The sequence below is a fragment of the Parus major genome, chromosome 26 (genome assembly GCF_001522545.3).
Source record: "Parus major isolate Abel chromosome 26, Parus_major1.1, whole genome shotgun sequence".
Taxonomy (NCBI): domain Eukaryota; kingdom Metazoa; phylum Chordata; class Aves; order Passeriformes; family Paridae; genus Parus; species Parus major.
This window is the reverse complement of record NC_031795.1, coordinates 1,140,950-1,156,443: the sequence shown is the minus strand read 5'-3', so window position 1 is coordinate 1,156,443 and position 15,494 is coordinate 1,140,950. Positions and strand designations below refer to the sequence as shown.

Genomic DNA, 15,494 nt, shown 5'->3' with positions numbered 1-15,494 from the left:
ACATCCTGGAGGCAAATCCCCATGGTAGATGGAGAGAGGGCTGTGCCCCTGGAGAGCCCCTGGCCCACCTGCTCTCAGGAGCAGTGAGCATCCAGCCACAGCCAGGAGCTCTGCTGTGTCCTCCCACACCCTGAGCTGGCAGAGCTGGACCTGGAGGCAGATTTGGACCTGGACCCAGAGCGTTGGAAGCTGTGTTATTGTCAGGATGACCAAGACACTCTGTGACACAGCCAGCGTGACCCACAAGCCCTGTGTTCCTGCTCCTGTGCTGATCCTTCACAGCTTAAGAAAAAGCTTTAGACATGCAAAAAGTCCAGGGTAGCAAATGTGATTCCCACTGGCATGATGTGGCTCCAGGAAGTATGGTAGACTTGGTGGTAACACTGGCCAGACAGTACAGAGGAGTCATGTTACAGTCATTGCTGCAGGATTTTATTCTAAGCCAGGTCACTTTTTCCATCATTAATGCAGCCCATACTGCAGCAGTCCTAGTGCAGAGAGTTGTGGGGTTTACCCAGCAAGTTATAGCATTTGTGGAAAGATCTAGTTTGTGACAAGGGGACACAGACCTGCTTTTGCTCAATATCAAAGTCTTTGATGTCCCAAAGGATGCTCTCACCTGGCCCTGTCAGCAGAACAAAATCTACCACAGGGTTCCAGACCTCCAGGCCAGTGAGCCTCATGGATGGAGTGTTCATGAGATGCTGGCACCTAGGGGAATGCTGGCTGATTCTGAAACATGCCCCATGAGACTATTTGCAGCTTGTAACATTTTCAGATGTTAAAGCATTGGATCTATTTCGAACTATCCAAGCACAAAGGTGCAAATGTGAAATCATTCCTTATGATGTGCAGCTTTTGTAGATGACTCTCCAGACCTCCAGCAACAGGGTCTGCTCTTGATGATAAGGGGTTTGTGATATTGCTGTTTTACTTAATTAATCATTGCTTTATTTCTGTTCCCTGTGCTTCCTTTCTGATGGCCACTGGTGATATTTAGCTGGGTTATATGAGCCTTGTAACACTTTCTCATTAAAGAGGAAAAAAGCTCCCAAACATTCCTTTCATGCAAGAGGGAAAGTGGTCTGCTGAAGAGAAAATACCTCAGGGCTGTGTTGCAGCAGGGTCCAGCCAGGCTTGTCAGGCCACTTGGATGCTGTGGGAGAACTTCTGAGAGGGACAGGGATCAGACAGCTCTGTCCTGTCAGCCTTGTCCATTGCTTCCAGTCCTTCCCAAACAAGTCCACAGAACTTCAGGCTGGGTACTGAAAGGCAGCTTGTCCCAGGCAGCCACACAGGGACAAGAAATGGTTCCCAGTGCCCAGCCCTGCCCTGCCTGGCAGCAGCTCCTCCAGCCTCTCCTGCTCCTGTATCCAGCACCCATCCTGCAGCCCAGCCAGCACCCGAGGGACCACCTGGCTCCAGACACAGAGCACAAATGCTGCCATGGACCCCAGGGCCAGATCAGCTCTTCCCCCTCCTCCCAGAGCCCTGGGTGCCTGGGAACCCCCCACCACCCAAGTATGTCCATTTGCATTGGAGTGAGAGCCACCTGAGGCCCAAAGTAGTGTGGTCAGTGCATGTCTCATCATTCTGTCAAAATGGATATTTAAGGGCTCACTTCCAGCACTTTCAATGTTTGGGATATCATTGAGTTCTACAATGGTTTGGGTTTGGGATGTACCCTGAAGCTCTTCTCATTCCACCCCCTGCCCTGCCAGGGACACCTTCCACTGCCCCAGGTTGCTCCAACCTGGCCTTGAGCACTTCCAGGGATGGGGCAGCCACAGCTTCTCTCCAGCTCTCTTGGAGCCCCTTTAGAAACTGAAAGAGTCTCTGAATCCTGGGGTCTTCTCTCTTCCAGGCTGGGTGATCCAAATTGTCTCAGCCTCTCTGGATTACAACTGGCAGTGACCCCCTGCCCCAAGTCTGTCTCCTGTGGCTGAGCAGGAGCCCAAAGATGGCTTTGGGTCCTGCCACCAGGACAGCCCCCAGCAGTGGCTGCAGAGGAAGGCAAGAAAAGTGCCCTGGGACATTCCCATCAACATCCCAGCACCTCCCTTTGGGACCTCTGCTTTGAGGGTAGAAAGGGATGTACTCACTCACAAGCATGTGTTTGCAAGGATGGAACAAAGCTATGGGAAGTGATCACCTGCACAGTGATCCTGGGGAGTGAGACACTGCTTCCCCCAGCCCAGCACTCCAGCAGCTTGTAAAGTTACTGAAGAGCTTCTGAACCACCTGGCAATCCCTGCAGGGTCCTTAGAGATGCACTTCTGACATTCAAGACAGCTACTCGAGACCCAAACCTGGATCTGTCCAGGTCCCTGGCAGCCACCTGTGCCCCCAGGCCAAGGAGAGGACAGGTCCTGCAGACCCCAGGGACTGCCCTGGCTCAGACAGACAGGACTGAGGGAATGAGCACTAATGGGAGAAAACATTCAGCCCAATGATTTCTGTTCTATCCTTTCCCCAGCAATTCTGCTCCTCTTCCTCTCACTTGGCTTTTGGTCCAGGCAGCTCCTTTCTCATGGAAAGGACACTACTGGCAAAGTGGGTTTTTACCATAAGACCTCAGAAAGTGAAGGCACCTCAGCAAAATTCAAATAAATAACAGCTTCTTCAAAATCAATGCAGTCTGCCTTGCTGGGTCACAACAGCCATTTTCCTTTCTCCACAGTTCCCAGGCTGTGGAGATCCATCCAATCCCAAGGATTGGTTTCTAGCAGAGAGAGGTGCATTTTTCACTTTGAATCCCACTGTGCTGACTAAGAATTGCTTTGTAATTCCCAGCAGGCTCAGTAGTCCAGGCAAACAAAATATCATCCTTCACTTCATGAAAATGTTTAACCTGGGCTTAAAACCAGGCTTTGAGGAGAAAATAGATGGCACAGGTTACACTTTCACAAGGGTTGGGTCTCAGCAGAGCACAGAAAGAGCAAGCCTGTGTCTGTTTTATTCGGGTATCGTGACTGCACATCACAGCCTCCGCACTGTGGCTGGAAAATACACTGGAGATTTATAAGACTATAAAATACAAGGATGAATTATTTTTCCATCCCACTGTGAGTTTTTCCTTGCCAGGCTCCAAAGCAGCAGTAATATTTCAATTCTTACACAGACAGATTTTAAAAATGACCTTTTTTTCCAAAGCTCCCTGAAGCTGAGAAAGCCATGAAGCTTGTCAGGAGGCACTAAAGATAGCACGTAATTTGTCATCATCCTTTAATCAAATAATCCCAGTCACATTTTCAAACACAGGCAGGGAGCATAGCTCATGAGAGGCACCACTTCCAAACAGATTAGACACATAAATCCCACTCAGGTCAGCCCTATCTTCAGCACTGTGGAAATTTGCCTTCCTGGCCAGTGTCTAAGCTGCCAGGTGCACACCTGGGCTCCAGCATCAGTCCATTCATCCAAGAGAGAGTTCATCCCACAGCCACACATCCAGCTCTCTGGCTACCAGGCTGTAGTAAGAACAAAACCACATCCTTTCCCTTTCCTCCACTGGCAGAAAACCCTCCCAAGATCTCCACTGGGAGCTGAAGGCTGTACTGATGCCATGGGTGGGAGCAGGGCACAGCAGCTGTCCTCACTGTGTCCCAGTGCTGGCAGCCAGCAGGACTTTGGGAACAGGAACAAGGAACAAAGCAGAAAAGCACTCTTGGATTAGACTGAGAGGATGCCATTCACCCTGGTGATGACCTACACTGAAAACACAGCTGAGGGCTCGGCCCCATTCCCTTCCAGCAGCTTCTTCAGCCAGGGGGTCTCTGCCTGAGCCTCAGCAAGCCCCAGCCTGGCTCAGGGTGCAGCTGCCAGCATGGCAGAGATGCTGGTGCAGGGCTGGCTCTGCAGCCGGGCTGCACAAACCCCATGGATGCAGAATCTGCAGCCACAGGCAACCAGTCTGCCCTCAGCAAATGCTGGGAACAGCCACAATTAAAAACAGGGCACTACAGTCCCAAGATTTTACAAGGCATTAAATAAAGCAATAAATGTTGTGTTCTCTTGTCTCTTTGCTGCTGAACTGTTTGGTGGTGGTGGCTGCTGACGAAAAATTTGTGCTGCAAGAAGAGGCTGATGGTTCCCTCTGAACAAAGCCCCAAAATCCCTGTTGATGAACAAACATTGGACAAAGCCTGCCCAGAAAGCTCCCATGGAGAAGATGCATTTGAAGGCTTTGTGTTCTGTAACCACACAGGCTGGAGTATTTCTTTACTTTTAATAAAGAGTTCTGGGAGGAGGGAACCGCAGTCACCAGCTCTGGGATCTGGGGCTCCTACACTTCAAATGTTGGGAGTAACCTAAAAACAGAGGGCTTGGCTATGCTGCAACCCAACAACGTTTACAAGATCTCCCTCTACAGCAGTGACTGCAGGGGACAAGCTGTACACCAGCAGCTACTTTGAACTTGCAGGCTGGGAACTGCCTGGGAAGGTCTGTGTAGAGGACAGAGAGCAGGAAAAGCTCCTGGCCCAGTTAACTCTGATGGTTCTGCTTGTTCTTATCTGAGCACCATTTCTTGTTCTTTCCTCCCCAGATGACCTAGATGCAGATGATCTTCAGCTGGAGCTTGAGGAATCAAAGCTGCATCCCACTATTCAGTGCACACCAAGCCCCGGTGAGCAGCCAGGGAAACCCTTTGAACAGAATTGGGATTCTTTGAGCTTCTCTAAATCCCCAGGATCCCCCATGATATTTCAGATCAGAAGCCTGGTGGGTTGGGCTTAGTCCAAATAGGGGACAGTGAGGAGTTTCCTTCTCCCCGTTGGATGTAGCTGCCCTCCCAGGAGGGGAGGCCCAGGTCAGGATAAGCCTGATCAGGACCCCCAGGTATCAGCAGCTCCTCCATCCACTGACCTGCTGCACTCAGATCTGGCTCTCCTGTCCCCTGGCATGACTTACACTTGGCTTTGTCTCACCAGCCTGGAATATTGCATGTCCTGTCCTTGATGTCCTGATCACACCTGTGGCACTGCAGACTGCAGGGATGCTTTGCTCTGTTTCCTGAGGAAGGGAGAGTGCTGGACTGCACATGGGGCTCAAGGAAGTTGCCTTTTGATTTTGTCCCTGCTCACAGCTCAGTGAGGTCCTGGAGCACACTGGAGGCTGGAGAGCTCTGCTTCCAGCCAGCCTGCTGTGGGACACTGGCAGGGATAGAGGTTTTGACAGTTGTTCCACTGAGTTTGCTGCAAAAGATCTCACTGAGGGCATGCTGCCTGGCACTCTGAGCTTCACCTCCTTTGATATGAAAAAGATTTCTCCATTTCCTCCAATTTTTTTGGTCTCTACCACCTAAAACTTCTACCACCCTGGTTTTGTTTTTGCCAAACCACTCACTGAAACATCCCAATCCCTTGCAGAGGCAATTTTATGTCATTGCCAACTTTCTCTTTCCCCACTTTCTTCTTTTTTCTTTGGCAAACAGCTTCCAAACCAGCCCTCTTTTTACCACTCCATGACCTTCCCTTACTCACTCCCCCATCCATCCACTTCTGTTCTTTCTTTCTCCTGATATCCTTCCATGTTCTGCCTGCCCAGACCCCTCTGTCCCTTCCCTGCCACACCAGCTCTCCCCCTCTCTCCCTCATGCCCAGACACTTCACCTCCTGGTGCTCATCCCCTGTGTGCAGAGGCCATTCATGCACAAACAGACAGCTCTCAGCCAAGGTCTTGAGTGTCCAGGGAGAGGCTGGCAATGCCAGAGCAGGCTGCAGCATCCTGGCAGATCTCCACACCACCAGCTCCCAGGGGGAACAGGAGGCGGAGCAGGTAATGGTAGAGGGGCTCAAATGACAGGCTGGCACCAGGAGTGTTGGTTGGTCTGGACCTTTTTACATTTTAGGAGAACTCATCAGTTTGTTGCTTCTTACATTTCATTTTCACTTCTCCCTGCACCTTTTTTCTGCCCTAGACAAGGTCTGAGAGGATGCCAGAAGCATTTCACTGTGGGGTCAGCAGCACAGGGGAGACCCAAGAGGCAGCTGCAGAAAAGGGTGGACAATGTCATATTTTCCTTGCCAGCCCTCAGCACTCACATGGCTGCTGGGGCCAGAAGAGGGCTTGGATTTGGCCACCTTCTGAGCAGCACCACTGGAGAGAAGCAGTGTCTGCTGTGTGTAACTTTGGGGTTTGTCTTCCAGGTCCCTTCAAGCCGTGTGATCACCTGTTTGAGAGCTGGATCATCCGCCTGGGAGTCTGGCTCATAGTTGTGGTCTCAGTGCTCTGCAATGGGCTGGTCATCCTGGCTGTCTTTGCTTCCCCCAGCTACCTGTCCCCAGTGAAGTTCCTGGTGGGCTCCATCGCTGGGGCCAACATGCTGACGGGCATCTCCTGCAGCATGCTGGCCCTCGTGGACACCCTCACCTACGGTCACTTTGCCCGATACGGCACCAGGTGGGAGACGGGTGCGGGCTGCAGGGTGACAGGGTTCCTGTCTGTGCTGGCCTCCCAGGCTGCCATCTTCCTGCTCACCCTGGCTGCTGTGCAGTGCAGCCTCTCAGCCTCCTGCGTGCGGGGCTACGGGAAGTCCCCGTCCCTGGGCAAGGTCAAGGCTGCTGCTGGCTGCTGCCTGTTGCTGTCCTCTGTGGCTGCCCTTCTGCCTCTCTTCTCCATTGGGGAATACGGAGCGTCCCCTCTCTGCCTCCCATACCCCATCCCAGAGGGGAAACCCACCACCCTGGGCTTCACTGTGGCCTTGGTGATGACAAACATGCTCTGCTTCCTGACTATCACCGGCACCTACATCCGGCTCTACTGCAACCTGCTGAAGGGGGACTTCAGCGCTGTCTGGGACTGCGCCATGGTCAAGCACGTGGCCTGGCTGATCTTCACCAACTGCCTCCTCTACTGCCCAGTGGCCTTCCTCACCTTCTCCTCCACCCTCAATCTCTTCCTTATCACCCCAGAGGTCATCAAATCCATCTTCCTTGTGGTCCTGCCCCTGCCCGCCTGCCTCAACCCCTTGCTCTACCTGCTCTTCAACCCCCACTTCAGAGATGACTTCCGCCTGCTGAGGCAGAAGGGGCAGGACAAGAGCAGCTTCCCCCAGTCCTGCAGGGCTGATGACATGGAGAAAAGCTCCTACGACTCCACCCAGGCTCTGGTGAACTTCTCCGACATCGACCGCGTGTGTGAGACACCTGAGGGAGTGCGCCCCATCCTTGACAGCTACAGCTTCCCCTCCATGACGCTCATCCCCTGCCAGCAAAGGGTGGGCACCAGGGGGAAGGAGAGAGGCTGCTATGAGCATTGTCCCTGCCTCAATGACAGTGAGGCGCTGATAACTTCAGAGAGCCGAGATCTGTCTGGCAGCAGCCTCCGGATAACCTTCTTCCCCTCCCCACCCACGCCGCCCTACACATCTCACTTATAAACCTCCTTGGAGCAGCCGTGGGAACGGCCCCACAGCACCTGCTGAGGGCCAACACCAGTGCTGAGGGGCCAGCAAGGTGACACAAACTGCTCCCTGAAAAGCACCAGCACAACCTGTCTACCCTCATCCCCACCACACCTGCCTGGCCAACAGGCACTGCTCTGCCAGCTGCCCCTGGCCTAGAAGGGCTCTGACTGAGCTCCAGACACCCAGGGCTGGCCATGGGAGGAGACAATCCCTGTGTGAATCTCACTTCTGCTAGGAACTGCCTGGGAGAGAGCCCCACTGGCTCAGGAAGTGGGTCAGGGAAACCCTCCTCCTTCTCACCCTGCAGCATCACCAGCCAGGAGGAGCCTGCAGCAAAGCCAAGTTTGTCTTCTCAAGGCAGAGACCTCCTGGCCAAAGCCACCGCTCTGTGGGAACCCCTGGCAACCAACTGCGATGGCGTGGCCACCCACAGGAACCCCAGGCCTTGTCCTCTAGAGCTCTCTGCAGGTCCCACACACCCCTGGAAATGGGCTGGTGTTTGTCTTCACACCACCAAAAGCAGCATATCTGTGTGTACACCTGAGTTTTGGACAGCCTCTGCTTTGGGATTCCCCACTCATTCACTGGGAGCCTCATGCGTTGGACACAACCCTCACTTCCAGCCAGGACCAGGAGCTGGGGATGCTCAGTCTTTCAATCTGACCCTCAGTGTCTCACAAGGGGTCTCTGAAACCCACAGCAGCCAAACCCAAACACTTCCCAGAAAAACCCGTGTGTTCTGCCCAAGATCACCCAGCAGCACCAAGCCAAGGCACCCAAGGTGGAAATGGGGTCTGGCTGCTGCCTCATTGCCCCCAAACCTGACTCCTGGATGAGGCTCTTGGTTCTGTGTACATGTCCCACACAGTGTAGCCATTCTGGGGACTGCATGTGCCTTCTCCTGTTTTAAAGGTGGGCAGCTGATAGGAGGAAACAAATCAGCATTGTGGGATGGTGGCATCAGGAGGACACAGGCCACTGGGAACAACCTCAAATCCACTCCCTGCAGCTCAGGGATCTCCCAAATCCATTGAATCCATCATGAACCCTCCCAGTGCCACCCAGTGCAGCAGGGAGCCCTGTGCTCAGAGCTCAGGCCCTGGGCAAAGCTTTGGTTCTGCTGACGTTACTGCAGCTGTTTGTCACTCATTTTCATGAGATAATAAATGAGCCCCGTTGCTGACCAGTGGCTGCTTTCTGTCCTCTTTCATGTGAGGAGCACCTTGGTTGTTCTCTTGGCAGCTGCTGTGCCTTGGGTGCTGTCTGCACTGCCCAAGTGAGAGCTGGCAAATTGTGATGCATCCACATGAGCCCACACCACCCTCCCCACCCCTGTTCTCAGGAGGGAAGAGCCAAATCATCCACTTTATGCAGCAGAATTGTAGCACCAGGTGCCTCTCCAGGTCCTGTGGAGCAGACTCCTGGGAGCTGTACCCTGTGATCTGCTGCTCAGGGTGAGTGAACAGGACAGAGTCTGTGGCATAAAAGTGTAAGGACATCATGTAACAGGGTCTCCTGTGCAAAGCCAGACTCACCAGCCAGAACCTGGCTCTGCTGCCCTCCTCTGCATTTGAGGCCTACGATCTTATCTCAAGATGAAAAACTTGAGAGATAGCAAGAAATCAGAGGAACATGATCCGAGGATTAGAGATTTAGTGACAAAATCCAAAGCTCTGCTACAATCTTCAGGTGGGAGCTGTGAAAACATGGCCTGTTGTGAGACTTGAATCCTGATCCAGACTTCTGATAGCCTACACATGCTCAAAATCGGTTTTCATGATTGGCTCATTAAAAACACAGAACTATTTTCTTCCATGTCCTTAGGGCTGTTCACATGCACAGGGCTGGGAAAGACTCATCCTAAGTTGATTTCCAGAAACAAAATGCTCCTTTGGATGTGGGATCAACCTCCCAGAGCCAGTCCAGAGGAGGGCTACAAAGCTGATTATAGACACAAAGCATGGGGAAGGGCTGAGAGAATTGAGATTGTTCAGCCTGGAGAAAAGAAGCTCCAGGGCCTTCCAGTACCTGAAGGGAGCCTGCAAGAAAGGTGGAGAGAGACTGTTTATGAGGGCCTGGAGTCACAGGACAAAGGGGAATGGCTTCAGACTGACAGGGAGTAGGTTTGATTAGATATTGGAAAGAAACTCTTGGCTGTGAGGGTGGTGAGGTCCTGGCACAGATTGCCCAGAGCAGTTGTGGCTGCCCCATCCCTGGAAGTGTCCAGGGCTGGACAGGGCTTGGAGCAACCTGGGATAGTGGAAGGTGTCCCTGCCATGGCAGGGGTGGGGCTGGATGAGCTTTAAGGTCCCTTCTCACCCAGGACAATTCTATGATCCCCAGCACATATCCTTTCTCCATAAGGAAATCTCTAATTGGAAGACAGCCTAAAATAAACCCCACTGTCACTGACACAATGATTACAATGATTAATCATTACAAGGCACACATTAACTGCAACTCTCTCTTGCCTGAAATGCCCTGCCCTGCTGCTGGCAGTATCTTCAAGCAGTCACTAAGGTACCCAAATGCACACAGGGCAGAAGCTGTCCCCAACAGAGGGACATGTGAGGTCTCCAAGGGCATTGGGCCACCAGGGTAAAGCCCTTTATGATGGCAGCAGGAGCTGAGCAGTACCATGGACAAGAGCAGCACGATGCTGCACGGCCAGTGGAGCAGAAATGGAATCCCCAGCAGGTACATGGGGCTCCCAAAGGAGATGCTGTGCACTGCTCCTGTATGTGCCATGACTGGAGAGGCTGTGGGATAGAGGCAACAGCTTCCTTTTGGGATTGTGCAAGTCACAGCCCTCCTCCAAAGGGTCTCTGTACAATGTCAGCCCAGTAAGTGTCTCAGCTGGTGGCCACTGTGGGGTGGAGCAAGGGCAGACAGTTACAGACACCCTTGATGGCACCGAACGCAGAGGAACGGGGAGTCTGAGCCCAAGGCTGGCAGGAGTCTGGCACAAACACTTTCCCAGGCTCATGTTCACCACCTTGGGAGCTGGCTGAAGAGAAGGGAGAACATCTGAGAGAGCCCAGCCCAGGAAGAGCCTGAGATAAAAACAGGGTTGATACAGGTGAAAGCACTGCCTTTCCCATGAACAATTTCTCCAGGAAGCTGTGGAAAAATCCACTGTGAGTCTGTGTAAAAGCTTTCTGGGTTGTGAGGTCTCCTTGATCAATGAGGGTCTTCCCTCTTCTCCCAGATGAAACCAGCAACTCTGCAGGTCCTGTCTGTGCCAGAGCCAAGACCAGGCCAGCCAAACTGAGACCACAGCACTCACTCTATCTCTCAGGGCCTCCACAGCAGACTCTGTCCATGGATGTGCTGATCATTATTCCAGCTGACCCAGAATCCCCACTGCACCCTGTCCTCTGCCTCACTGACGTCTCCAGGCACTGGAGGATGTCCCCAGTGAGCCAAGGGACTGAGAGAGCACCAGATCACCCCACAGGGTCCTGAGCCCTGAAATCAGACATGCTGTAAGGCACAGGAGCTTCTCCTCACTGTTCAGTGAGGAACCTTTTCCCATCAAGGCTCTGTCCAGGGAAGCTCAGCTGCCTCTGAAAGCCAGTGCCCATCTCCTGGCAACTCAAGAATTGTCAGCCTCAGAGAGAACAAAGCTTCCTGGAGCATTGCACAATGCACCAGCCAGGATCCTCTTATCCAGCTCCCTTGGGGCACAGAGCCCTTCCACACATTGTTGCTGCACAGGCCAGTCAGGAAAACTCAGCACAAGCTGGTCATGGAGCAGAGATCTGCTCCCTCTGCTCCCCAGCCCACAACAGCCCCCCTGAGCCATTTGCAGCAAACACAGCCTGAAGCCCTCTCTGAGCTGTGCTCCTTGCAGGGTTGCTAAGGGGAAAGGAGGGAGTATAAACACAGAGCATGTCCTGTACTGACCAAAGAGGTGCCTGAGAAACAGTGAAAGTTTATGGATCTGCAGACATGCAGGAAACAGAAATCAGCACCTTTCTATTGCTGCTGCAGGCCATAAATTCAGAGTATGAGCTCTCTGGCAAATGCTCATTCAGGTGCCTTTCACCACATCTCCAACAGTGTACACGTGGCTTTCCACCCTACCAAGCACTAAGTTCCACAATTATTTAAAAAATTAAAAAGTAAAAGCAATCCTACACCACTCCATCTCCCTTCTTAGCAGCTGGTTTGGCCCTTACTGGTGCTGCTCTGCCCATCTTTGGGCAGCTCAGGTGGGGGTACCTGGGGACAGGTAGATCCTGCCTGGAGGAGCCAGTCCCACGCACAAGCAGGAGTCAGCTTAGACCACATCACCCACTTCTGGTCACCAACACAGGTGAAATTACCTGAAATTACCAGAACAGAGGGAGGTTCTTGCTCCTCATCCTCCAGCAGCAACAGCTCACGAGGCTCTTCCGCCTCCTCTCTGCTCTGATCAGGTGAGACCCCCACCTTCAGCTGTCCTGGGCCACCAGCACAAGGTAGATGTGGATCTGTGGGAACAAGTTCAGAGGAGGACACTACACTGATCACAGGGCTGGAGCCCCACTGGAGCCCCCCTGCTCTGGAGCCAGGCTGGGAGAGCTGGGGGTGTTCACCTGGAGAAAGTTCCAGGGAGACCTGAGAGCCCCTCAGAGCCCAAAGGGGTTCCAAGAGAGCTGGAGAGGGACTCTGGACAAGGATCTGGAGCAGTAGGGCAAGGGGGAATGGCTTCCCACTGACAGAGGGCAGGCTTAGATGGGATATTGGGAAGAAATTCTTGTCTGTGAGTGTGATGAGTTTCTGGCACAAGTTGCCGAGAGCAGCTGTGGCTGCCCCTGGATCCCTGGAGGTGTCCAAGGCCAGGCTGGATAGAGCTTGGAGCAACCTGGGCTAGAGGGAGGTGTCCTGCCCATGGCATGGGGTGGAACAAGTTGAACTTTAAGGTCCCTTCTGACCCAAATCATTCAGATTCTATGATTTTAAGTGGAGCTGGGCTGGGAGCCCCAGTGTGAGAAGGTGACATTTCTGAGCTGATGGGGACACGCTGCAGCAGCCCAAGTGAGCAGGAGGGCACCGAGGTGGGGGGACAAGCTGGAAGGGAGGAGGTTGAGGCCATTGTGTGCTGCATTTTGGCTGAGCAGCACTATTGGAGGCAGAGGCCTGGGGGTGGCAGGGTGACAGACACAGCTGCTCTGGAAGTCATTGTCAGGGCTGGGCACCTTTGAGGTTTCCCCTGCACGTCAGCAAGGCACTGCCAGGACACCCTGAAGGGCAGACATGGCATGTTTGAGGAGGATTTTGGCCCTGAGGGACCCGGAAGCATTGTCTAGCAGGACAATGTGCAGGCAGTTTGTAGGCACGCTCAGATGTCAGTTTTCCCCTCGTCCAGCCCTCCTGGCTGGAGATGTGCAGCTCCTCTGAAACAAAGCCAGTGGAGCAAGCACCCTAAGGTATTGTTTTTTCAATTTCATTGTTTTTTCCACCAACATTGTGATTTCTGTAATACTGGGCCATGATTGGGAAGGCTTGGGGTGGCAGCATGGCCACGGGAATGCAAGGGATGAGGAACAAACTGTGCATGGGATGGCAACGTTTGGTACTGGCCTCCTTGAAGGGCAAAGGTAAACAGACATTTTGGAGAATGCAATCCCATCTTCAAGACTGGGATGGAGCACACATCAGGTGTGACAGGTGACCTCAGCAGTTCCAGGTGATACCTGAGCTACCAAGGGGTTAACACCTTGTGCCTGCTCTGCAGTGACACAAAACCACCTTCACTTTTTCAGACAATCTCTTCCATTACTGTCCTAGACCTGACCAGCAGCTTCCAGACTCTGGTTCACACAACATTTGCTGGTTTGAACTCCTAGAAGCAAAAACGAGGCACTTCATCTCAGCTCTTGGTCTGTGAATATTTTGTTAGCTGTAATTCCTGCTGAGATCTTTTCCCTGTCCTCCAGACCCAACTTTTCTCCATATGGACACTGTGCTCCCAGCCCTGAATCCTCACACACCTCTTCCTTCCATCACAGACCCAGGAAAGGGCTGCTGGTTGGTGTAGTCCAGAGCAGGACCTTCATGAGGACAAATATATCAGCTTTTGTCCTCCAAGTGAAAGACACTGTGATCTTCAATCTGTACTGTCCATGGTACAGGTTTCCCTTGTATCTGCTCCTTTCCATGGTCTCTGTCAGAGTTTCAAGGTGGAACAGTCAAAGGTGAACAGACTGGAACAAGGTGAGATCTGAGGGATGTTCTCACAGAAGACTCAGCTACAAAAGACCCCAAGGAGTTTGGGTTGGACCCCAAAGAGAGCTGCAAGCCAGGGAAGAGCATGGAGCAAGAACCTTGTGGCATCCTGTGCTGGGTGGAGGCTACACTGCCTTCATGCAGCCAAGAGCTGGCTCTCCTCAGAGCCTTCAGGGATGATCCAGGGCTAAAGCCAGATGTCCATCTGAAACCTGCCTTGCTTCAGCTGGATGTTTCCCATGGGCAGAGGAGGTAGAGGCACCACTTTGAAAGGTGATAGCCAGGAACATGGTGCAGAGGAGGCAGGATTGGAAGGGGCTGAAGAGTTAACAGTCTGCTCTGATTCCTCTGGCCAGTACAGTCTCCTGTTCTGGGAAGTATTCTGTTGGGAAGTAGAAGCATTATTGGAAATGTTCTGCACAGAGATTTCTTAAACCTTGGATAAAAGCAAAGTGTGTGCAAACTGTCTCCATCCATGATCCCAGGTATACAGCAAACTCCAGACCTTGCACCTTCTCTTTGGATGTATTGAGGATGACATTGTACATACAACTGTCAAGTGGACACTTGGGAAAAATCACAGGAAAAGCTGAGTTTCCAGTGTGAAAAGCCAACCTGGAAAATAGTAAAAGGCTCCAGCTTCCTGTATGCCTCAAAACTGGAGTATCTTCCCTGCAACTGTGAGAAAGAAGAATCCCACTCAAATACTGGTCAGTCACAAACTAAGTCAAACACCTTAACCTCTTCTGTGGCTCCCCCTTGCCCCCAGGATCTACAGGGCTGAAAGAATGAAGGTTTTTCTGGGGCAGGGTAATAAGTAATGGTCACAATGGTCACAATTCCTGTCCTAAAGGGCTCCCAGGGCACAGGTGTCAGCAACACACAGGTGCTTAAGGATGCTGAGAGATGTTTTGTGAAGCACTTTATATTCATTTATGAATGGAAACAAATGCTCAGGATGATCTGACTGTTTGTAAAGCCTCAGTGTGCAGTGAGGGATGGGGGAGCTGGGGAATGCTGCAGCTGGCTCTTCTCTTTCCCAGATATTCACTGCAGTATTCCCCTTTTGCAGCTCCACAAGGAATCAAGCAGCACTGCTCACTCAGGGGTGAGGTTCCTTTGGCTCCCCAGGACCACAGGTGCATGTAAAAGCACAGCCAGAAACAATGAGGACACTCTGCCATTTGGATATTGGCTCAGGTGGGTGCAGCAGGAGCTGCACATTCAGGACATGGGTCACAGCCATCTCCCCCAACGTCACAGAGCTCTTGAGATGCTCTTGTACTGCCAGCCTTTTGATGGAGGTCAGGTGTAAGGGCATCTCCAAGAGTTCCCACCTCACCTGCTCTGAGGATGCAGAGGGCCCTGCCTGTGGCAGGTATTGCTCAGAAGCAGCAGGTGATATCCCAGTCCCTCCAGAAGTGAGGAGCAGCAGTTCAGATGCTTGCTTGAGTAGCCTGAATGGAAGAGCAGGGCACCAAACTCTTGAGTGGCAAGAGCCAAGGCTGTCTGCTGTACTGAACTGAAGCTTGCTGAACACTTCTGTTCTCCCTTCTCTCAGCTTCCAGTACTTCCTGATGAGTATTTCCAAGTCATCATCTCCTCTCCCTCTTATACTCCAGACAATCTTCTTCTGCCTGCTTAAAGGTTATCATTTGTCTTTTAAATTTAAATAATATCACTATTAACTACCAGACTTTTTAATGTCAGTGATTCGAGTGGGAAGAAACTATCAGTCATAGCCTGCTTTTAAAAATAAAATATGTATGTAATTATTATCCCTTATTCTTAAGAATAATCCACACAATTCCAAATCTGCATCAAGAATAATTACAAATCAGAACTGGGATCAGAAAGCTGGAAGATGACCTAG

The 15,494-nt window shown here is 52.1% G+C and overlaps 1 protein-coding gene across 1 annotated transcript in view; it reads left to right on the top strand.

Moving 5' to 3' along the window:
• LGR6 (leucine rich repeat containing G protein-coupled receptor 6) overlaps nucleotides 1–8,583 on the top strand; it is a 40,407-nt gene extending 31,824 nt beyond the window's left edge. The window contains exons 13-14 of the mRNA XM_033519840.1: nucleotides 4,547–4,627; nucleotides 6,150–8,583. Of these exons, the coding sequence (XP_033375731.1) occupies nucleotides 4,547–4,627; nucleotides 6,150–7,381 (1,313 nt within the window). The 3' untranslated portion in view covers nucleotides 7,382–8,583. The remainder of the gene's footprint in view (nucleotides 1–4,546; nucleotides 4,628–6,149) is intronic.
• The last annotated feature ends 6,911 nt before the right edge of the window (nucleotides 8,584–15,494 follow it).